The sequence below is a fragment of the Mustelus asterias genome, chromosome 22, assembly GCF_964213995.1.
Source record: "Mustelus asterias chromosome 22, sMusAst1.hap1.1, whole genome shotgun sequence".
Classification (NCBI taxonomy): domain Eukaryota; kingdom Metazoa; phylum Chordata; class Chondrichthyes; order Carcharhiniformes; family Triakidae; genus Mustelus; species Mustelus asterias.
The window spans coordinates 21337627-21360894 of record NC_135822.1 but is presented as its reverse complement, the minus strand read 5'-3'; the positions used below and the strand labels follow the sequence as shown (position 1 = coordinate 21360894).

The 23268-nt window shown below is 42.6% G+C and overlaps 1 protein-coding gene across 1 annotated transcript in view; it reads right to left on the bottom strand.

The window, feature by feature from the left end:
• emc1 (ER membrane protein complex subunit 1) overlaps window positions 1-23268 on the bottom strand; it is a 34181-nt gene that overhangs the window by 6990 nt on the left and 3923 nt on the right. Inside the window, exons 4-18 of the mRNA XM_078238871.1 lie at window positions 20928-21021; window positions 19478-19606; window positions 18725-18851; window positions 18023-18172; window positions 15276-15443; window positions 14309-14380; window positions 11507-11605; window positions 10944-11040; window positions 9849-9965; window positions 7124-7323; window positions 6107-6256; window positions 3834-3995; window positions 3038-3157; window positions 1161-1298; window positions 433-606 (exon numbers count right to left, since the gene is read on the bottom strand). Coding sequence (XP_078094997.1) covers window positions 433-606; window positions 1161-1298; window positions 3038-3157; window positions 3834-3995; window positions 6107-6256; window positions 7124-7323; window positions 9849-9965; window positions 10944-11040; window positions 11507-11605; window positions 14309-14380; window positions 15276-15443; window positions 18023-18172; window positions 18725-18851; window positions 19478-19606; window positions 20928-21021 — 1997 coding nt within the window. The remainder of the gene's footprint in view (window positions 1-432; window positions 607-1160; window positions 1299-3037; window positions 3158-3833; window positions 3996-6106; window positions 6257-7123; window positions 7324-9848; window positions 9966-10943; window positions 11041-11506; window positions 11606-14308; window positions 14381-15275; window positions 15444-18022; window positions 18173-18724; window positions 18852-19477; window positions 19607-20927; window positions 21022-23268) is intronic.

Sequence of the window (23268 nt, the reverse complement as noted above, 5' to 3'; positions counted from 1 at the left end):
TCTTTACCCCTTCCAATTGTTGTCCAACAGCTCCCATTCGAAACACAGTTGGGTGAAAGTCAGTTGAAGACTGGATCAGGCTCAGCTATGATAGCTACCACAACAAACTCCCCAAGACACGGGTACATCTTACATTTATATAGCATTCCTCACATACAGAAAAACATCTCTGTGCGCAAGGAACAGGAGAGAAACAGAAAGGAATGCCCGAAGGAACTATTGAATGGCTTTCCTGGAAGTTGGTAAAACACAGAGAAAGGTGGCACGGTAGGGGAAACTGAGCAAGGAGATTTCAGTAAAACCAGAATCCTGAAGTCAATGTGCCGAATGGTCACTTGGCTGTAATTTGAGTGTCTGAGCTGGGAACAATCATTTCATATGGGGGAAACAGACACTCACTGAGCCACCATTTACCCCATTCCACATCCTTACCACCACCCAGTTCTCCGAGTGCACAACGTAAACAGGTCCCCTTGCTTTTCGCTGCACAGATTCGTGGATGATTCGCCCAGTCACACCGTCAATAAGGTAGATACAGATGAAAGTGCGTTCATGGTGCGTATCAATGCTCTCAGTAACCACTGCCAACAAGTTGGGATTCAGATACTGGAAAACAAGACTCAGTTGTCAGGTAATATAGAAGAATCTGACAACAGGCAAATCAGTCAGTAAGTCAAACAAAAAGGCAAAATCCAGCTACAATTTCCAGCCAGGAGCGAGTGCAGGCAGCCCTATATTTGTTGTTTGCTTTGCAGCTCTTCAATCGGCTACCCGGGGATGTCAGAGTGCAATCCAGAGTAAATCCAGACTGACCCTAGACAAACCACAATGTTGCCTGGACTCACCCCAGACTTACCTTGATTTTACCCTTAGCTGGTAGTTTGGACTTTACTGTAACAGTGAGGCCAAGATAGAGAATATGATTTGAACCGAATTGCAGATGGCGATCAGTGTTCACTATTCGATTGCCATAAGCAATGGTGCGCCACGAGCAACGACATGTTCAAGCACCAAAGTGCCACAGGTGTACATTTAATGTTCAAATTAAAACAGGATTTTTTCATTTTGATTAGTATTTAAAATAACATTACATTTTCTGAAGCTATACATATGGAAATTTTAAAATTCAGAGTGCGACTTGACCCTGCTGTTGCTAGTACCTTGTAGAGGACACTGCGATCTCCCATGACCCGGCCCTGAGAGTGCACATGCTCATTCGACCGCTTTCCTTTCACAATCACTATTTTTTGTGTGTCTGTCGGAATCACCACCTCCCAGATCTCCTCTGTCCTAAGATCCTGCAGGAAAAAAGAGGTGACGTTAGTCACTATTAAACTGCTTGCTGGCAGAAAATGGGAACAGGCCTTCAGGTACCATCTCCAAAGAGAGCAAAAGCTCGGACTTCACTTCCACTGATTCCAAACAAACCTGAAGTTAACCTGTTTGTTACACTTCGACCTCAGGATCAATTCTGATGTGTTTCAGCTGTTCTGAAATTCAAACCTTTTCCCAGGCAGTGTGGGGTAGTGACTGGTACAATTCACCCTGAAGAATCATCACTAAAGGAGCAGGACACTGCACCATCTTCACCCCAGAAGATGCCATGTCTCTCATACTGCATGTATATTGGTTAGAGGATATTTTTCTTGTAAAAGGCATTACAGCCAAGTCTGAACTTGGCCAGAACCAAATGCATGCACTGTTCCAGCAGTGGAATCACTGTATGACAATGGACGCAATTATTGTTGGCTGATTGTCCCAGGTTAAGGAAAGGAAAAAGACTGTAACTGTAGCATCACACCCCTACCCTTGTTTATATCTGAAAACAGAGATGAGGATGGGGTGGGGTAGTTGCTGTAGAAACACGTGCATTAACAAAAACACAAATATACTACAAAAGTTAAATGTAGAATCAACAGATTGAATATATACAACTTTGACTAAAAGGAGCTTCTCCATCCCACTATCCCAATATAATCACATTATTTAACTCCGAGGTATACCGCTGCACGTTATTAGAATAAATTCCTAGGTACAGTAGTGTACTGTTTGCTAGTGGACTAATAATCCAGGGTTCATACGTATACTGGTTATGTTACTGGCCTTGTATTCCTGGGTTCAGAGATACATTATGTCACTAGACTAGTAACTCATGGACCTGCACTAATAATCCCAGAATAAAAAGATGGTATCAATAAAAGTGACCGTAAAGCTGTCAGATTGTTATAACACACCACTGGCTCACTGATGTCATTTAGAAAAGGAAACCTGCCTGATCGAGACTACATGCATTCCAGTTCCCAAATCAATGTGCTTGATTTTTAAATAGCCTCTAAAATGGCCTCGCAAGACACTCAGATATAACCAAGCCACTTCTCATCCTAAAATACACTCAGCAACTTGAGTTAATTTTACATTTAATATATGTTAAAAATATATACAGTAGTGGGGAAGCGATGGCCTAGTGGTATTATCACTAGACTATTAATCCTGAAACTCAGCTAATGTTCTGGGGACCCGGGTTCAAATCACGCCATGGCAAATGGTAGAAGTTGAATTCAATTTTTTTTAAATCTGGAATTAAGAATCTACTGATGATCATGAAACCATTGTTGATTATCGGAAAAACCCATCTGGTTCACTAATGTCCTTTAGGGAAGGAAATCTGCCGTCCTTACCTGGTCTGGCCAACATGTGACTCCAGAGCCACAGCAATGTGGTTGACTCTCAACTGCCCTCGGGCAATGAGGGATGGGCAATAAATGCTGGCCAGCCAGGGAAGCCCATGTCCACGAATGAATTTTAAAAAATCCTTTCATAGAAAGAAATTCGATGTATATCGATAACATTGTCCAAGACCACACTCTGGATTCCAGACCACCCAAGAGAATGTCACAGGTATTGATAGGAAAGAATGCCTGAATTCAACAATTAAATTGCTCCATTTGTGCTATGTCTGGATCAAAATTAAATCACGTTTGGACAGTAATAAACCTGAATGCAAGACTGCACATAGTTTATAAACTGGCCAAACTACCTTGTGTAGACGAAATCCATTCAACTTCCCCGAAACAGGATCCACCAGGTAGAAAAAAATCACAGGTGCAGAATCCTGGAGTTGCTGCAGGATGTTTCTACTGGAGGGAAAGACTGTCACCTGCCATGAGATAAAACAGCAAAACTAAAGTTACTCTTTGTTTCCACTTTGTAATGAGATGATATTCAGCACATAACCAGCATCTAGAGCTAGCAGGGAGGACATAAGAGGTGAGGCAGTCAGGGTGCTCATATTACACTTTACCTGAAGGAAAATAATCAGTTATAGTTCCTGCTCCCAATGACTTAACTAGTGGCAGTGCATGTGTGACACTGAGTGGGGTCAAGAATAGGTTCACTGTGAGCTCGCTACAGTGGAGCAGAATGCCAGCACTCACTGTTGAGGTACACACATGAAGAATAACAATGGAACTCAATGTCAACAAGAGTCAGTCCAAAGCAGGGGTGAGAAAAGGAGACAAAACATATCTCCCAAGAATATCTCAAACACAAATCCAAAACAGACCTAGTTTGTTTTGGTGGTTTGACTGGTAATCCAGCTCCGTGAATACTTGTGTAATTAGTACAAATCTAGTACCTGTTGTGGCATCGAGATGGACTAACAATGCATTCTATTGATCTGAACAGTGCCACTAAAAGTAGTACAATAAAGTCAGTCAAGCCCATGGTTTAGCATACTATGATTCATTGCCCTCATCACTCTAATTACTATTGATAATGGGGGAATTGACGGCCCTGTGAATCCACAGCAATCTCAAAACATGATGCAGAATTACCTTGTGCTCATCGTCAATCAGGAGCAGGACTTTAGCATAATCTTGGTCCATAATCGGAAGCAGCAAAGACTGAAGAATAGGACGGGTTAGCAGGGGTGGATTGACGTGACTCCGTTTTCCAAAGATCGGATTGAAAACATGAAGAGAACTCAGTCTTGTTTCCTGAGTGAAGAGGGAGAAGAAAGAGGATAGTTTATCTCACCTTAGTGACAAGGTAGAAATAGTATTTTGTTTTTTTTTAAATTGAACCCTTCACAGAAAGTGAAGAGCAGCACTGGTGGGCACTGCTCCATCAACGTGGCTTTGTCGAATGTTATGTTGACTTTCAGGCACACTGAATGTGTTTCCAGTTGGTGCCTGCTCACAGTTGCATACTGGCATAGAGACAGTGAATGGAACTCAGCCCTCAAACATCAGATGTTTTTGCCAAGGACTAAACCGTGAGCAGGTCTTTTGTACTCCACAAATTGCTGACTTGATTCTAAATGCAGTTAGCCTGCAGTCCCTGAACAGATTCTGTTGATGGGCAGCACAGTGACATTGCTGCCTCACAGTGCCAGGGACCCAGGTTCAAATCTGACCTTGGGTCACTGTCTGTGAGGAGTTTGCACATTCTCCCAGTGTCTGCGTGGGTTTTCTCTGGGTGCTCCGGTTTCCTCCCAGAGTCCAATGATGTGCAGGTGAGGTGGACTGTCCATGTTAAAATTGTCCCTTAGGGTCCAAAGGTGTGTAGGGTAAGTGGATTAACCATGATAAACATGCAAGGTTTTGGGGGGGTAGGGTGGACAGGAGGTCCTGGATGGGATGCTCTTTCACGTAGGCTCGATGGGCAGGATGGCCTCTTTCTGCACTGTATGGATTCTATGGTTCTATGGTAGTACTGCAGGAACTCAGTGCCATTGAGAAGCATTACCAAGTGAGCGCTTCATCAGAGGAGGGGCAGCACTGAGAGAGCAATGCACCATCCAAAGGCAGTACTAAGGGAGCAATGAGGCTATCTTTTGTAGAGAGGCTATCTTTTGGTTCGGATGGCAAATCAAGATACAGTCTGGGGCCTCTGTCAAATGTCACTATTTTAAAAAAAAGAGCACGAGAGTTCTTCCTGGTGTCCTGGCCAATACTTATCCCTCAATCAACATTACCAAACCAATTATCTGGTTATAATGTCTTCGCTTTTTGAGGGAGCCTTGCTGTGCACAAATCTGCTGCAGAATTCTCTAAATTAGAACTTCACTTAAAAAGCTGCTTCTTTGGTTCTGATGTGTTTTGAGATGTCCTGTGTTTGCAAATTCTGTTGTATAGATGCAAGTTTTTTTGTCATTACGAATCACCTCCAACCCTTCTGAACCTGCAAACTACAAATGACGATATCAGTTTTGGAAACACCAGCTATCACCTCCAATCTACAGATTCATATACATCTTCAAGACCAAATGATTATACATTTAGGATAAACTTCAGGCAATGTACTTCAATATTGGGGCAATATTAAGAAAACTATGGCATAATATTAATCCCAAGCATGTAGCATTACATAATAATAAACATGAAAGGATATTCTCGCATGTTCCGTTAAACCTCCACATGTATATGTTTGGCTATAATTATTGTGATTATGCTCAGCACCAGAACAGAGATACTGCAGAGTGTCAGATTTTTAAAAATGTATTCTTTCACAGGATGTGGGCATCGCTGACATTACCAGCATTTGTTGCCCATCCCTAATTGCCCTTGAACCTAGTGGTTGGCTAGGCCATTTCACAGAACAATTAAGAGTCAACCACATTGCTGTGGGCTGGAGTCACATGTAGGGCAGGTCAGGTCTAGATGCCCGATTTCTTGCCCTGAAGGATATTAGTGAGCAAAAGCCAGATGGGCTTTTACAACAATCAATAACAGTTTCATAATCACCCAGTTTTTAATTCAATTCCAGATTTTATTCATTTGGTTTAAATTCCACCTGCTGCTATGGTGGGATTTGAACCCATGTCCTCAGAACACAGCCCTGGCCTTCAGATCACTGGTCCAGTGACCTGACCAATATGCCACCATCTTCTCCCAAGTCATGAAACCCCTGAAGCTAAAGACTATATGATGTAAAAGCTCACCAGCGGATTGGTAGGTAATCTTTGCATAGTAATTCTGACCTTGTCCTTGATGGGACTGGAGAACTCCCACCCACCTGACGAAGGAACAGCCTGTTCCGAAAGCTAGTGGCTTTTGCTACCAAATAAACCTGTTGGACTTTAACCTGGTTTTGTTAGACTTCTTACCTTGTCCTTGATTATCAGGGTACACTGTGGTGGGTGGGGGAAGTGAGCTGTTGTCCGCTGCACAGCCAGTTTGAAGGAGGATCTTGGTTTCACGTTCTCAAAGTACTGCTTCCACAAAATGGTCCCAGAGCTACTGTCAATTCCAAAGAGCTGTAAAAAAAAAATTCAGCACTGAAAACCATCAGATGAGAGAGCTGAGGAACAAAAAGATATCCTGTATCACCTCTGGAAGCATTACACAATACCTGTCAAATGAAATGAATACACAAATAACGGAAACACGAAACAGGTTAGAACTGGTAAACACCTGAGGTGCTGGCAGAAGCTCACCATCCAGGTATATATTTTCAAAGTCCTGTCGGTGCTACATGGTACTACTGCTGACAGCAGGAATAAAGTCACACATTCTCTTAGCAGAAGGATGGTAGAGGAAGAAGAAGAAGAATAGAAAAGGTCATATTGTGCAGGTTTGATGCATACAAGTGCAAGTGGGCAGTGAAATAAATTTTCCGGTCATCAAACTTTCCCCATAGTCCCATACTAAGAGGCAAACAGTCAGGTTTACCTGTTCAAGTCTGGCAGATTCAAATACATAAACTAGTCAATGCGAAACAAGCACAAAACAACCAGGTCAAGAATCCACGAGCAGCTGAATGAAGCCAGAACATTTCTTGGATATACCGCAATTCAATTCAAAACAATTCTACGTCAGGGTATAGGGCTCATATTGGAATTCAAAATACCATTCTTCAGTGTACAATTTAAAAAATAATAATCTAGCACCAAGCAGGAGTGGTCAAAAGCATCCCTTCATTATAATCTAGTGATTCATGCTAGAAAGCTCATGGGAGTGACTCAGGGTAGGATCAGGTGCTATTCTGATAAGGCAGTTAACAAGCTGATATTCAATGCTTTAAGCAGCCACCAGTTCATGTGGAAACAGATCAGCAAGATGCAGCACATTGGGCACGAAAGGAGAGACAAGACAACGCAAGACTATGGCTCAGGGACCGTTACCTTTCCAGATGCTGTCACTATCACCATCATCTTCTGCAGATTAAACTCATCTCGGGCCAGGTTCTCTATTGTTATTTCATTCTTTGAGTGGCTGCGAGGTTTACGTGCATCATAGAACATTTTCAGTAGATGGTAGCTCCAGGCTTGCAGCAGGATCAGCTGAGAGGACAGTCGCTTCATGAACATTCCCATCGGGCCATCTGTCAGAATAAATAAATGGTCAAAAACCGTCTACAAACAGGGAACCTCATCATATATGCATCACTCCACGTGTGTGCCCAAGGATAGTGGTTTTACATCATTGTGGGTCACATCTCAGTAGCATTCAAGCATCATTAGCTTGGTCACCTAGATCCAATCTGTGGGGACTGTGTAATCCTCTTCCCACATCCCCCTGCCACCCACCCACACTGTTTCAACTTAAGAGATCTAACACAAAATAAGGTGCTTTATAATCAACCATCAATTAAAGCTGGTAGGCATTACATTTTAAAATTTGAACATTAACAACAGAGATGCCTGGAGCCCAATTCATTTCTCAAACAACTCGCACATTACCAAAAGGCAATTTTCCACCTTAATGGACATGCTGAAAACATGTTTGCGCCTTCTCAAAGACAATGGAACAACACATTTGTGGATTAAGTGGTGTTACCTTGAGCAGCTGGTTCCACGGCAGCATGAACAAAGAAAGCAGCATTTAACAGTTGAACACTAAGCATAAACCTTAACAGCAGGTATAACATTCCCATCCCATTGTTAACAATACAATTATATGGAAATTTATATGGTAGGGATAGGACTCCTGAATGGGAAGAAACCTCCAGCAATTTCATTCCAGGTTTAGCTCTTCTAAACATGGGATGTAATTGAAGCTTTTAACTGAGTACAGTACTGGCTCCAATGGAACTCAGGAGAAGGAGTAAGCCATTCAGACCCTTGATCCTGCTCCACCATTCAACCAGATCATGGCTAATCATCTACTTTCTCAAAGCCATTTTCCTGCGCTATCCCCATTTCCCTTCATAGAAACCCTACAGTACAGAAAGAGGCCATTTGGCCCATCGAGTCTGCACCGACCACAATCCCACCCAGGCCCTACCCCCATATCCCTACATATTTTACCCGCTAATCCCTCTAATCTACGCATCCCAGGACACTAAGGGGCAATTTGAACATGGCCAATCAACCTAACCCATGTCATTTCATGTCATTTGCATCCAGAAATCTATCCATTTCTATTTTGCACAAGTTCAATTATTGCGCATTCACAGCCCTCTGGGCTACAGAATTCCAAAGATTCACTACCCTGAGTGAAGAAATGTATCCTCATCTCAGTCCTCGCAACTCCAGTTCTCTGGCCACTGTACAGGGAAATGGGATTGGGTGCTAAAATCAACAGTAAAATTATGACAGGCCATGAAGTGTCACAGGTATTTGAGAATGAGCAACTGAGAAGTAAATTACTGATCAGTCAATGCAACACCCAAGGCTGATCAACAATTCAGCAAAACTGGCCCTCGCTCTTTGCTAATAACAGCAACCTTTTCCAGCCTGCAACCAACAGCTTTAATATAAACATCAGGTCAAATTTGGATTCCACTCAAACCCCACATCTGCTGAGTCTCGCAACAAAGGAAGGAATTACCACACCACCCTTGTTTAAGGGTTTTTTCAAAAATCCCAATTTTCAACCTCTGGGATTGATGATCACATATGTGACCAAGATAGCAGGACCAATCATTCTTATCCTTCAGTGACAATTAATCATCATAGCAAACAGTATTTTTCAAATCTGTTTTTGGTCAGTATTTAATGCCCATCCTTTGTTAATTGATAAGTGAGAGTAAATTGTCAGAGTGAGTTTAGAATAATTTGGGATTAAAAGACTAACAGATCAGGGTAGATTAGATCACAGTGAATAGGATATAGAAAAGTCACAAAGTGCCTGAGACACATATAACCACTGTTAGAGAATTTAGACACGTATTTTTGAAAACATATTCTGTATTAAAAGCATACACCTTGGCTAATGACACAATGCTCTAAGGCATGATGGGACATAGTCAAGTAAAAAGAACCACATTTCTCAGAACAATGCAGCTACTGGGTAAAGAGAAATCATTGTCTCTAGACGGTCCTAATGAATAGAATATTCACTAACCAAGAGCAACTCAGAGGTCTCAGACAGTTCTAATGAATAGGACATACATTATATCAGATAAGAGTTGTCTGAAAGTATCAGGAGACTGAGAAAAACAGTCCCATGCTGTCCAGGAGTAAATGTTATTGTCCAAGGTAAATAATCAATACTAATAATGATTGGCTCATACCTGGTTGGGGTGAGGAAATTACTTTTTAAAATTGTATAATTGTAATAGCGAGAGTGATGTAATTTCAGAGTGGTTTGGAACTGCCCCAAATCTCTTTCCCTCGTGTGTTGAACCAAGCTTGGGAAATGTAGAAATGTCTTTAACCAGAATACTTGTCTCCGTGAGTCTGTGTGTTAGCAGAGCCGTAATTAAGTGAAAGCCAACTTAATGCTTAGTCTCTGAAAACATTCCTACATGAATTAAAACAGATAAAGTAGTGCCTTTCAAAGGTACCACTGTGAGTGGAGTTTCTCTTCATTAAAATTTTAATTAAGTGCAAGTATGATTCAGGTGTTCTTGACTCTTTCCTTCTGAAATTAGCAACAGTTGGACTCCTCAGGATTAAACAGTACCTGCTTTCTTCCCAAATTCACCCTCCAGTTCTGCCTGTGTTCCTGTTAGGGGCAAATCAACCATCTCCATGGTAACAACTTCTGCTAAGGCTTCTTCCCGTGTCCAAATAATTCGACCTGTGAAAACAGTGGATGGTTCTGAGAGCTCTGCTGCAATCTAAAAATCACACCATTTGTGGACACTCAACGTGACCCAACAATGGTCCTGCTGCTGTTGTGGGATTGGCGCAGCGTGACTTGTCATGAGCAATGACATTGTCTTTTTCTAATTGCTTTCCTCCTCCTTGCCTGAATTCCCCAAGTGTCAGGGGATGCGGTCATCATCAATCCAATCTTTCCTTCAGTGTTGGAAGGCCGTGGTTTTGTTTCGCACCTTCCTACAATGGTGCAGATCAATTTATGACTCAACAAACAGGGGTGTGGAGAGCAAAGAAGTTCCACCAGTGTCTCACAATTTTATCCCGAGAGAGACACTACATCATTCATCTCCGGTTTAAATCAATCTTGCCTCAATTCAAAGGGACACCAGAAATGAAGGCATGGCTGTAGATTTTTTTTATTCATTCGTGGGACATGGGCATTACTGGCTTGCCAGCATTCATTGCCCATCCCTAGTTGTCCAAGGGCAATTGAGTCTCAACCACATTGTTGTGGCTCTGGAGTCACATGTAGGCCAGACCAGGTAAAGACGGCAGATTTCCTTCCCTAAAGGACATTAGTGAACCAGATGGGTTTTTTCAATAATCGACAATGGTTTCATGGTCATCAGTAGATTCTTAATTCCAGATATTTTATTGAATTCAAATTCCACCATCTGCTGTGGCATGATTCGAACCCAAGTCCCTAGAACATTAGCTGAGTTTCTGGATTAATAGTCCAGTGATAATACCACTAGGCCATCGCCTTCCCATCCAAGAGCAGGTTGGGCAGGGATTCAATGCCAGTAACACAGTTACAGCTTATGCATTGCAGGGTACAAAGTATGATGCAAACGACCAGCTTTGCATCCTAGTGGATGTCTAATGATAATATATCATTGGGTAACTGCATTTGTTTACCCCAACAGACAAGTCCTTGACTGGATTCCTCACGCACCTGGTTGCTGGATGAAGATCAACGCATGGTCAAGAGTCTGTACCAGTGCACGATAGCCGACAGAGTCATCTTTCTTCTGGAATGCATGAATATACAGCTGACGAAGAAAAAGGTGAACATGTGAGATGTGTGCACAAAAAGATACAAGAATTCTCTGCATACTTCAGTGAATGGGCTAGAAATGTTCCTTCTAAGTTATTTAGAAGATACACAAGAAAATGGACTTCTGATGTGTGTGACTGCCACCAAGTCTCAGTTACTTCCCAACAGTTCACCTGTAGCTGCCTTGTTTGCTTAGTCAGGTTTGTGTCAGTCAATGCTGGCTTCTGTACTTGCATGAAACCAGTGTGGTAACCATTACTACTTCAGATAATATGCCACTGATCCCAGCTTCCTTCTGCCCTATGTCCACATCCCTCACCTTGCCCAGCAACTTCCCTGGCACTCATGTCCCGTCACCCAGAAACAACCCTCACCTCCTGCTCCCTTGCTCAGCATTCACCCAAAACCCTTCCAATCCTTACTTGCAGTACCAAACCCCACCGGCCCAATCATATCCTCACCTGCTCAGGTCGGCCACAGTTTGGATCGAGGTTAAAGTTCATGGCTGTGTCGAGGAGCCGCCTGCCATTCTCTGCTGAGTACAGATTGACACTAAAAGCCTGAAAGAAAAAAAGCCCCAGTTAAAAAAGAAACCTTACAGCAACTCCTCTCAGTAGATAGCTAGACCTGTCTCCGAGGAGCCCAAACCCGTGGAACCAATCAGCACTCTGTTCAATAGGAGCAGGAGAACAAACGGGATGACTCGAGTTTCAGGGATGATATCAATATTATCAAGATTTCAAAACTATTGACCCAGGAGTCCAGTGAGAACTTTCCTGTCCTTCTTCAAGTTGCCATGGGATCTTAGGTTCACTTTAGGGGGCAGATGGGGTCTTGGTTTAACATCACGTTTAAAAACATCACTGACACTGCAGCAGTATCTCAGTACTTATTTAGTTACTTAGTGAATGCAAAGTCCCAAAGCCAAGCAGGTTCTTCCAGTCCTGATGTGTTGAGTGTGGATAGGCCTCCACTGAGTGAGTGGATACTCCTCTGCGATGTGGTACATAGTTTGCACTCAAAGGGGGCTGGCACTAATGCCCCATCTGAGATGGTTGGCCAAGCAAGGGACATGGCCAATCCTGAACTTGTTGAGGGTGGACCACTCTTTCCTTGGAAGGTTGAAACCAGGCAGTTGTTGGGTTGGGATGGAGACCAGGTACCTGTCGTGTCCAATGATTCCCATTCATTTGTCCAGGTGGAATTTGCGTTGAAGTCCTGTGTGGGAGGATTTTTCCAGATCGGCCTTCTTGATGGGAGTAGCACCTTGGGTGTGCTGAATAGATCAGCATGAAGTAGCACGTGGAGGGGCATTATGAACTTTTTCTATCATTTTGTGGGTTTTCGCAAGTTGCCAGATATGTGGAGGTGTGACGTTTGCCAGGACAGGGAGCTAAGGGGATGGTATTGAGTGTGGTGTTCCAGTAATGATAAGCATGGTAGCATTCAGCTGGGTATCACTGTGTAAGATGATCTTGACCAAACAGGGGCTCAGTATTCTGCTCCTGAGTATGTGAGTGCGAGTGCTGAGGTTCAGAGGGTGATGGTAGCAGCATCGCACGTTGAGCTGGCTACTTTGGCAATCAAGTTGTTTCTGGACCTGACCTTGACTGCAGTTGTTTTTTGGTGTTCCTGGAAGGTCAGTATCCTATCTAGGGTCATAGCCTATCTAGAGTCACTGCAAGCTATGTTGGAGTTGAGTGGTGCTTTAACTTATAGCCATCCATTTAGATATTGAGCTCTTTATTGTGAAGATGGAATAAGCAGGATACAGTTTTTGCAGGGTTTGGCTTGAGTTGGCATGTGCAGTATTGTTCAAGTTTTGGCAAGTCGTCGTCCAGAGTCCGGTCCAAGATATCGAAGTCAGGGGGCTTGAGTTGAGAGACAGATGTCATTCACATATATAAATTTTCAGAAGGCAGTTTCTGGAAGATCATTTGTGTACAAGTTGAACATGGTTTGAGTCAGTACTAAGCCTTAGGGGGAGGGGGGAGGAAGAGAACATTGGATTGTCTTTTCCATGCACTTTTTACCTGTCCAAGGCGAACTCTGAACCTTCGATTGTTCAACAGTGTGCGCCAAGTGGTGTCGTAGATGGCTGTGAGGAACACAGTACCTGTCTTCAAGTTTTTCTGAAAGCCGTTTTCAGTGTAGATGGTAAGGGCCAGTACCTGTTCCTTGTGCTGCAGTCCTTGCAGAAAGCAGCTTGCTTGACGCTAAGGACTTCTTCTATAATTGGGGATGTGTGCTAAAAGATGAGGCATTCAAGGATTTTGTATGGAACCGACCGACATCAGAGAGATTGGACAATAGCTAGCAAGTAAGATATTGTTTTGGGAGCAATGGATCAGCGTTCATGCCACGTCCCTCTGCCAGTACCCAGGCTTGCCTGGAGAAGCTAATGATCCTACCAGCAGACGAAATTCCAAAGGAAGCTTCATGAGAAGAGTCCACATAAAGAATCCTAGTCAAAGTCCCAAAACCAAAAGGAATCTCAGGATTGCAATGCAGTGTCAGATTATCTGAGTCAAAATGTTGTTTGAGCAAAGACAAGAGTACTACCACGAAAATCCCAGATTGCATATGTGCACAATTGTCCTTTGGGACAGAACAGCTGGGCTTTCCAATGCAAAGGCAGCAAGTTGGTAGAGATGCATCGGTCATTTGCAATCAGATCTAAACAAGCTCCAAAGATAAAAGCGCATTCACAATTACCTGGTTATTGAGACCACTTGGCAGCAAGAAGAGTTTGAATTGAATAAAGTTCCCTGATTAACTCAAGTTTGTCTGACTGAAATACAATTAGACGGCAGCATCAACAGAGTAAGAGTGAACTACACGGTAAATTCCTGCATTTTTTAAACCATACAGCATTACTGGGGAGTTCGCTAATCTATGAATAACATATTAAAGGTCTTGATTTAACAATGCAATTCCTATGTGACTGTCACTTTCTAACACATTTCAGTTCTATCATACCCATTTGACATGTTTAAATGTTCTTATTAATTTCACTTAACTCTGTGAGTTCTCCAATGTAGGTGACACTGTTGCCTTTGAGCCTTCCCAGGTCAGGCTTCAAGGAGGTTAAGTTCACCTGGGAATGATTAATGGCATGCTGTAGGGCAGGGACAGCACAGGCTAGATTCAACGTAAAGCTCCCTCTCCATTACCCAAACGCTCCCAGTGCAGTTTAGATGCAGAGTAAAGCTCCCTCACAGTACTAAGTATCAATTTCACTTCAGGTTTAAGGAGGTCCTTACCGTTTTGTTTCTAGCTGTCATTACAGCTGTCACCACCTTGTCACCAGTTGTAGCGAAGGACACGAACACAGTCTACAAGAAGGAAAACAATTAGGCCTGACAGAACAGAATTCCGTGGAATACAAGCAACAAACAGGAACAGAAATTACTGTTCATCTGGCTGGTCCTGAAATGCAATCCACCCACCCCCGCTCCATCCTCCAAGAAATGTGTCCTTGTCAGTGTCTTCAACATCCCAACTTCCTCATTGTAAAATAAAATTTAAGAAACCTGCAAGCCTTTGAAAATCTTCAACTTGAAAACTCCACAAATAAATTAATACTTTCCAAGCCCCTGAGAACAGATTCCACTTGCACCAAAACATTTGATTTTAAAGTGACCCAGCAAAGAAATTCCCACTCTCCACTATGCATTAGGGTCAGCTGAATTTTAGATTAAAAATATCTGCAATGTGATGAGGCCCAGGTAATAACAACAACCTCTCCGTATTGAAGACTGACTTGCACTCCACAAAGATTAAAGACAATCAGCAATCAAATAATAATCTCTCTCAATGAGCAATTCAACACAGTTAGCAATTGTAAAGCTAACAGTTCCTCAACATGCACCACTTGATCTTGCTTGTATTAATGTCAGTGTATTAGCATCTATCCTATCTGGACGGTGAGGTGGCACAGTGGTTAGCACTGCTGCCTCACAGCGCCAGGGACCCGGGTTCAATTCCCGGCTTGGGTTACTGTCTGTGTCAAGTTTGCACGTTGTCCCCGTGTCTGTGTGGGTTTCCTCCCATAGTCTGAAAGACATGCTGGTTAGGTGCATTGACCCGAACAGGCGCCGGAATGTGGCGACTAGGAGAATTTCACAGTAGCTTCATTGCAGTGTTAATGTAAGCTTACTTGTGGCTAGTAAATAAACTTTACTTTATTTCACTGGAGTATTAAGCACTCAATGACAGTTTATTTCTTACCTGTACAAAGTCACGTAGCAGGCTGAATGTTCCCTCGTGCAGCTGTAATAATGCATAGTGGGTCTCCGACAACTGAAGGCAGAATTGAGAAGACGAGGCCACCAGTGGAGATGACTGGGTTGTTAAAATCCTTCCCTCAAAACCCTCAGCTAGTTCCAGCTCTAGTGACTACAAGGTAGAAACAGAGAGAGAGAGATAGGAAAAGCATTAAGGGTGAAAGCAGGCCATGAACCCAGCAAAAAAAATTCCCAAACATTTAAATTATTTTTGCTGCTAAGTTATGCAGCAACCATAAATAGTTGAACAGTTAAAAAAGAGACAATTAAGTCTGGGACCTGCACGGCCACCAGTCACATCAGAGTACACTCATGACATTTTTATCAGGACTTCAGTTAAAATTTTAATCTGCTCTGCATACATGACATTTTCAAACATTTCACACTAGTTATAGCAAGAACCTCTGGCCAGCTGTGGATGGAAAGAAGTTCTCATCACTGGCCAGCTGTAGAAGGAGACGGGTTCTCATCAGCAGGGATCCACGATGGTAGGCCATGAATGAAGGCTAAACTCTCCCTCAAAAAGGAAAAAGAAGCTTTTCAAGGGAACAAGATCCTGAATCATATTTATATGGCCTGTTAACATTGACAGAAACCCGAGAGCAGATGCCCATCCATCTGGGAACACCAAAAACACACTTAAGAACAGAAATGTGAGCAAGGTCGCACCATTAAATTATAAGTAAGAAGAAAATCCAAGATTTACTCTACTCAAGAGAGGTCTCTGTAAAATTATTAAATAACTTGGGACTGGGTGAGATGATACTAAGGATATTGAAGGAAGTGAGAATGGAAATTGCAGAGGTGCTGGCCATAATCTTCCAATCTTCTCTCAACTTAGGGGTGGTGCCAGAGGACTGGAGAATTGTAAACATTATGCATTTGTACAAAAAAGGTTGTAAAGATAGTCCCAGCAGTTACAGACCAGTGAGTTTATCAGGAGTGGGCAAGCTGCTAGAAGCAATTATTCGGGATAGAATTAGTAGTCACATGGAAAAATGTGGGCTGATTAGGAAGACCCAGCATGAATTTCTGAAGGGAAAATTGTGTTTAACTAATTTGCTGGAGTTTTTCGAGGAGGTAACAGAAAGAGTGGATGAAGGTAATGCTGTTCATGTGGCGTACGTGGACTTTCATAAGGCATTCGATACAGTGCCACACAACAGATTTGCGAGAAAAGTTGTAGTTCATGGAAATAAAGGGAAATTTAAATATAAAATTGGCTGAATAATAGGAAGCAGAGATTAACAGTCAATGATTTTTTTCAGGCTGCATGAAGGTTTGTTGTGGTGTTCCCCAGTGGTCGGTACTGGGATCCTTGCTCTTCCTGATATATATTAATGATCTAGACCTTGATGTACAGACAAGTTCAAAGTTTGCAGATGATCCAAAACTTGGATTTATTGTAAACCACGGACAGGACAGTGTAGAACTTCAAAAGGACATAGACAAGATGGTGGAGTGGGCAGGTAAGTGACAGATGAAGTTCAATGCAAGAGGTGATACATTTTGTTAGGAAAAACATGGCAATATAAAATAATGGGTAAAATTCTTAAGCGAGTACAGAGCAGAAGGTCCTGGGTGAATATGTACATAGATCATTGAAGATAGGACAGATGGAGAGAGGATTAATATAAAGAATATAGTATTCTGGGGCATTTTATTAGGGGCATGGAGTACAAGAGCAAGGAAGTTATGCTCAATTTATACAAGACGTTAGTTAGACCTCAGCTGGAATATTGTATGTAGTTCTGAGCACCACACTATAAGAAGGAAGTGAACACATTGGAGAGAGTGCAGAAGAGGTTTACAAGAATGGTTCCTGGGATGGGAAACTTCAGTTATGAGGATAGACTGGAGATGTCGGGACTGTTCTCTTTGGAGAAAAGAAGGCTGAGGGGAGATTTGATACAGATGTTCAGAACCATGAGGGGGCTGGACAGAGTAGCTGGAGAGAAACCATTAGCATTCATAAAGAGATCAGGAATAAGAGGGCACAGATTTAAATTGATTTGCAAAAAAAGCAAATGTAGTTGAAAAACATTTTTTCACAGAACGAGTAGTTCGGGTCTGGAATGCACTACCTGGAAGTGTGGTGGAGGCAGCTTCAACCAACGCATTCAAGAGATATGAGATGATTATTTGAATAGAAACAATGTGCAGAGGTATGGGAAAAGGCAAGGGAATGGAACAAAGTTACGATACTTGTTTGGAAAGCCTGTGCAGACACAGTAGGCTAAATGGCCTCCTCCTGCACTGTAACAATTCTGTGATTCTGTAAATTGCATCAATATGGGCGGCACGGTACCACAGCACCAAGCACTGCTACTTCAGAGCGCCAGGGACCTGGGTTCAATTCCGGCCTGGAGTCACTGTCTGTGTGGAGTTTGCACATTCTCCCTGCGTCTGTGTGGGTTTCCTCCAGGTGCTCCAGTTTCCTTTCCACAATCCAAAGATGTGCGGGTTAGGTGGATTGGCCATGTTAAATTGCTCCTTAGTGTCAGGGGGACTAGCTAGGGTAAATGCATGAGGTTATGGGGATAGGGCCTGGGTGGAATTGTGGTTGGTGCAGACTCAATGGGTCGAATGGCTCCTTCTGCACTGTAGGGGTTCTATGGATTTTATGATCACATAGTCCCAATTCACTGGCTCAGGGTTGAAAAGGCCTGTGGTGCGATACTCGGTCCTCACCTGTAAAACGACTCGCTCAGGTTCTTGAGCAGATTCCAACGGCAATATCCAAAGGGAGTGAGATTCGGTGTCTAGGCAGGTCAAGATCCCATCCCCAACAACTCCACAAAGATCCTGCAAATGTCGGATCCAGGGGGTCAATACAGTCACCTGAACATGGAAAACAAATTTGGTAAAAGGAAATAAAAAGTCCACTTCCTTGTTACTCTGATGAAGGTCAATGGGAAGCAATCATCTCCAATGCAACACTCTCAGCATCATCTGGAGTTTAATAATGAGCTGAGTGCAGTTACAGATCCCTCAACCTCTGCTTTGTCATGCCTCCAACGTGATAGCAAGGCAAAAACAACATCCCTCATACAAAATGACAGGGGAATGAAAAGTAAGATTACAACATCATTATAGGTACTTAATGCTTCAGCTAAATTTAATGTTTCAGAGGGCTAGCACCTAGTAATAAAAGCTATAACCAGAGCCAACTAAGACGGAGAACTACAGGAGTGAATCAGATCTTCTTTGAACTCACATCTGTGACCACAAAAAGCATCAAGTGCATTCCCTTGACAAACACCCAAGTTTTTTTGTTTGGCCTGTGCCCACTTTATCTCCCTCTTCTCATGATACTATTCTCTCAGTACTTTTCTTCAATGCGAATGATCAAATCTCCATTGCATGGAATCCCACCGTCAAACCTGCCGTCACCTGTTCAATGATTTTTCCGTCATCAATGTCATACTGAATGATGACAAGGTGAGAGCCGGCAACCATTCCCACTAGGTACACTGAGCCGCTTCCTCCAGAGTACAGGAGCGGATACTGGACATTCTCACTGAATGGAGGAAAAAAAAGAGATATATTAAATATCAGATAATCAACAGACAAGTAGTTTCTGCCATCTTTAAACATGCAGATAAGCAATTTTAACCTAAGTACCACGTCCGCTGCATGAGAAAAACTATTTACAAGCTTCAACTCCCACAGATTATGTGGCTAGATTTAGCACTGCACGCATTGAGTGAAGTAGGAAAAAATTAATGATATGTTCCTCATGCTAGTACAAACAGTAACTGTCCTCATCAGGAGGCCCTGATTCAAAAGCAGCCCAAGCCAAAGAAACTAGGGCACAAACTAAAATAAAACTATTCATATATGGTTCATTTCAAATCGACATTATATTACAGGTACAGACTCTGGAGACTCTTCACCTGTAAAGTGGAAAGCTTGCAGATCTGTAAACACAGCTCAACACTCTTTGTGGCTCTGCATCAGAATAAATATTAATTTTTGGGAAATGCATCAGCAGCATGAGCAAAGCAGTCACTGTGGGTTTCTACAAAGCTCCAACAACAACCACTTCTCTCCCCAAGATCTGTTATTATATTCAAAGTTTGATTAGATGAACTGTTAAATGGCCAACCATCATGTCACAGGTCAGTGTACAAACAGCCTCCTTACCTTTCTGGTAAAGCTTCACTCCATTTCTGATGTCCATTCGAGAGATAATGGAGTGAAATGGATGCTTTCTTCAGAATGGCAATGTGCCTGACTCCTTCAGCAGAGCCGACAAGGCAACCCGTCTGAAAACTGAAACAAACTTTTGAAATCAGACAAGCAGAAATTGTCACACCTGTAATCATGGAAGCAGAGAAAATAAGAACAGGCCATTTGGCCCTTTGAGCCTCCTCCGTCATTCATGGCTGATCATCCACCCACCCCATCCCCAATCGTTTGATCCTCTTTGCCCCAAAAGCTATATCTAAATAGTTTGAGTATCATCCTGCAAACACACGCCAATGGCAGCCAGTAAGATTGGGAGAGTTTCCTGTTCAGCCATGTGGTGGAAAGAAAGTTGGTGCTTCTACGATCACCATTCATAACTCCAGAATACAACATGAAAGCACGATCTCGTCAGTCAACTATAACACCACCATCACCAATTCTTCCCAGAGATAACTCTTATGATTCAGGCCATAGTTCACTCCCGGTTATCTATTATACTAGACATAAAACACCAGTATTCCGCAATTAGATTTCAACCGCTCACTCAAGGGTATCTGTGATTATTTTTGAAGAGTAGTTTGACATTGATGTGATGGGTCTGTTCAGTTTCAAGTTCACTATTGAGCTGGTTGCAGATATCATTCCTTTCCTTGGTAACAAACACACAATTGACAAGGCAGAATTAATGTTTCTAATATTTTTCCTGCATGTTTAATGCAAAGGAATAATCAGTGGCTATTATCTGAAAGTCAACTGATCAGAATCTGCCTAGTGATCTGCACCTCAGCAGCAGCAATAAATTTTTGCCCCTTTTCTCCCCTTCAGAGTAGAACATAATGGCTCAATGACTGGGGCCTTTTTCTGCTCAAATAACCAGCTGAACCAATATGTTAGACAGTGTCAGCAGACAGGGGCATCACTGCCAAGTCCAATACGACCCTTACCTTGGTTCACATATAAATTTTACAGCATGATCACTGGATAATGATCAAGAGCTGACCTGACTCACTGCCCTCTTCCCAGTCCCAAGCCAATCCTATTGCCAGTGGAACAGAATGTATGATCTTCCTGCTCTATTTAGCTCAACTACTGGATAAACTCAATAAGCCAGTGGGGCAGAGTGCCACATTAAAGCAGTATCTATGGACAATGCCGCAAAAAGCAATAAACGTCTTGGGCAAAAATCACCTTATCTTTTTAAAGCAACACCTTTTAGGAATCCATCACACATTCAATTACTCTAACCTTGCATAACCGAAGTAATAACAAGTGAAAATGTCAGAAACAATATGATCTCAAGTGTGCAGATGAGGAGCTGAAGGAGAATCCCTCATTGAGATTCTGTTCCTGTAATCAGTTCCATCCACTGTTGGATGTCAGTGCTGTACAGCCATGCAGTTCTCACCTGCCAGCCTCGAGCAGGAACTCCCAGTTTAAGCCACCAACGTTTGTATCCCATGAGCGCAGCAATCGCCCATCTCCTGACACAGTCAATGCATCTATGAAAAAGCAAAGTAGTAAATCTCCCTGAACCCACAATGATCTCTGACTAAGTTGAATTAACAAAACACTTAAATTAATTACCATTACGGTGCAATGGAACTTGTTCATTCTTGCTTTTGAGAGTAATGCTGCTGTACTACTTTTAAACCTAAGTTAATTCAGTATTGGACCGAGCAGGTTAAACCGGAATGGGACCAACATCCTTGCGGGGAGGTTTGTTAGTGCTGTTGGCAGGGGGTTTAAACTACTTTTGCAGGGGGATGGGTTATGGAGTGCAAGTACAGTAGTGGGTGATGCACAACTAAATATAGAAGAAAAACCAAGTCAGTCTGTAAGGCATAACATACATAGACATGTCAAGGCACAAAGGAATATGGCAAGACTGGGTGGCATTTATTTTAATGCAAGGAATTTTGTAGGTAAGGCAGATGAACAGAGGGCGTTGATTAACACATGGGGATATGATATTACAGAGACATGGTTGAGGGAGGGACAGGACTGGCAGCTCAATATTCCAGGGTACAGAATCTTCAGGTGAGATATGGCTGTCAATCTTTTTGACTAAACAAATAAACTAAATCCAATTAACTGAGGGACAAATTAAAAGGGACAGCCCCCAAAAAGGGAACCTCCCGAGACAGAAGCCAAATCAGAAAGGAAACTTAAAACATCAAACCAAAATGTGGGTAAAGGGGTCAATAATACACCCAAGCCCCTGCGGGTGCCCAATGAGCACAGAAGATCTCAACAATGTCCTCGGACACCGCATGACGATATGGATATCACGGTATTGATCAAGGAGTAAGTTACTGCACCAGTGAGGGATGATGTCTTAAGAGACTTCTCAATTGAGGACCTATGGGTGGAATTTAAAAACAATAAGGGCCAATCTTGTTGCTGAGAGTGTACTATAAGCCCCCAAACAGTCAGGAAGAGATAGAAGGGCAGATATGTTGGCAAATCTCAGAAAAGTGTAAAAACAATAAAGTGACAATAGTAGGCGATCTCAACTTCCCCAATTTTAATTGGGATAGGCGGGGTGTGAAAGGTTTAGAAGGGGCCGAATTCTTAAAGTGTATCCAGGACAGCTTTTTAACGCGAGCACATAGAAAGCCCTACAAGAGAGGGAGCAGCACTTCACCTAATTTTAGGGAATGAAGCTGGGCTGGTGGTAGAAGAGTCAGTGAGGGAGCATTTCGGTGATCGTGATGCAAGCTTTATGGTAGTTATGGAAAAGGACAAAGATGGCCAGAAATAAGGTTTCTGAATTGAGGGAAGGCAGATTTTAAAAGGATAAGACGTGGTCTAGTCAAAGTGGCCGGGAGCAGCTACTTGTGGGAAAATCCACATCTCAGCAGTGGGAGTCATTCAAAAAGGAAATAGAAAGAGTACAGAACCAACATGTTCCCTAAAAGGTAAAAAGTCCAGGAAACCCTGGATGTCAAGGATTGGATAAGGAAAAAGGGGAGACTTCTGGCAGATACAGGGAACTCAAAAAATATAGAAAGTGCTATATTCCTCTAGAATAAAAAAACTAAATTAGAAGAGTGAAGAGGGAGCATGAAAAAACACTGGTGACCAAAATAAAGTAAAATCCCACGGCATTTTATAAATATATGAAGGATAAGTGGGTAACCAGGGAAAGAGTATGGCCCATTAAGGACCAAAGTGGCAATCTGAGTATGCAGCCGAAAGAAGGTGAGGTATTAAATGAGCATTTTGCACCTGTGTTCACTATGGAGCAGGACAATGTAGGTATAGAAAGCAGGAAGGGGGATTGTCTATAATTGAATAGATTAGCATCGAGAGGGAGGAGGTGTTAGCAGTTTTGGCAGCCTTAAAATTGAATAAATCCCCAGGCCAGACCTAGGCAAGATGTATCCTAGGCTGGTGTGTGAGGCAAAGGAGGAGATTGCTTCTGACGCTAATTTTCAAATCTTCTCTGGCCACAGGATTGGAGGACAGCTAATGTTTTAAGGACTGCCATTATTCAAGAAGGGAAGTAGAAAAAAAGCAGGTAATTACAGACCTGTGTGTCTAACATTAGTAGGGAAATTATTGGAAAAGATTCTGAGTGACAGAATTAATCTCCAGTTAGAGAAGCAAGGACTAATCAAGGATATCCTTCCATTCCCACTCCATTCATGTGGCTATCTCGATAAGTCCTCAAGGATAGACAGCATGGCTTTGTCAGGGGAGATCATGTCTAACAAATTTGACTGAATTTTTCGAGGAGGTGACCA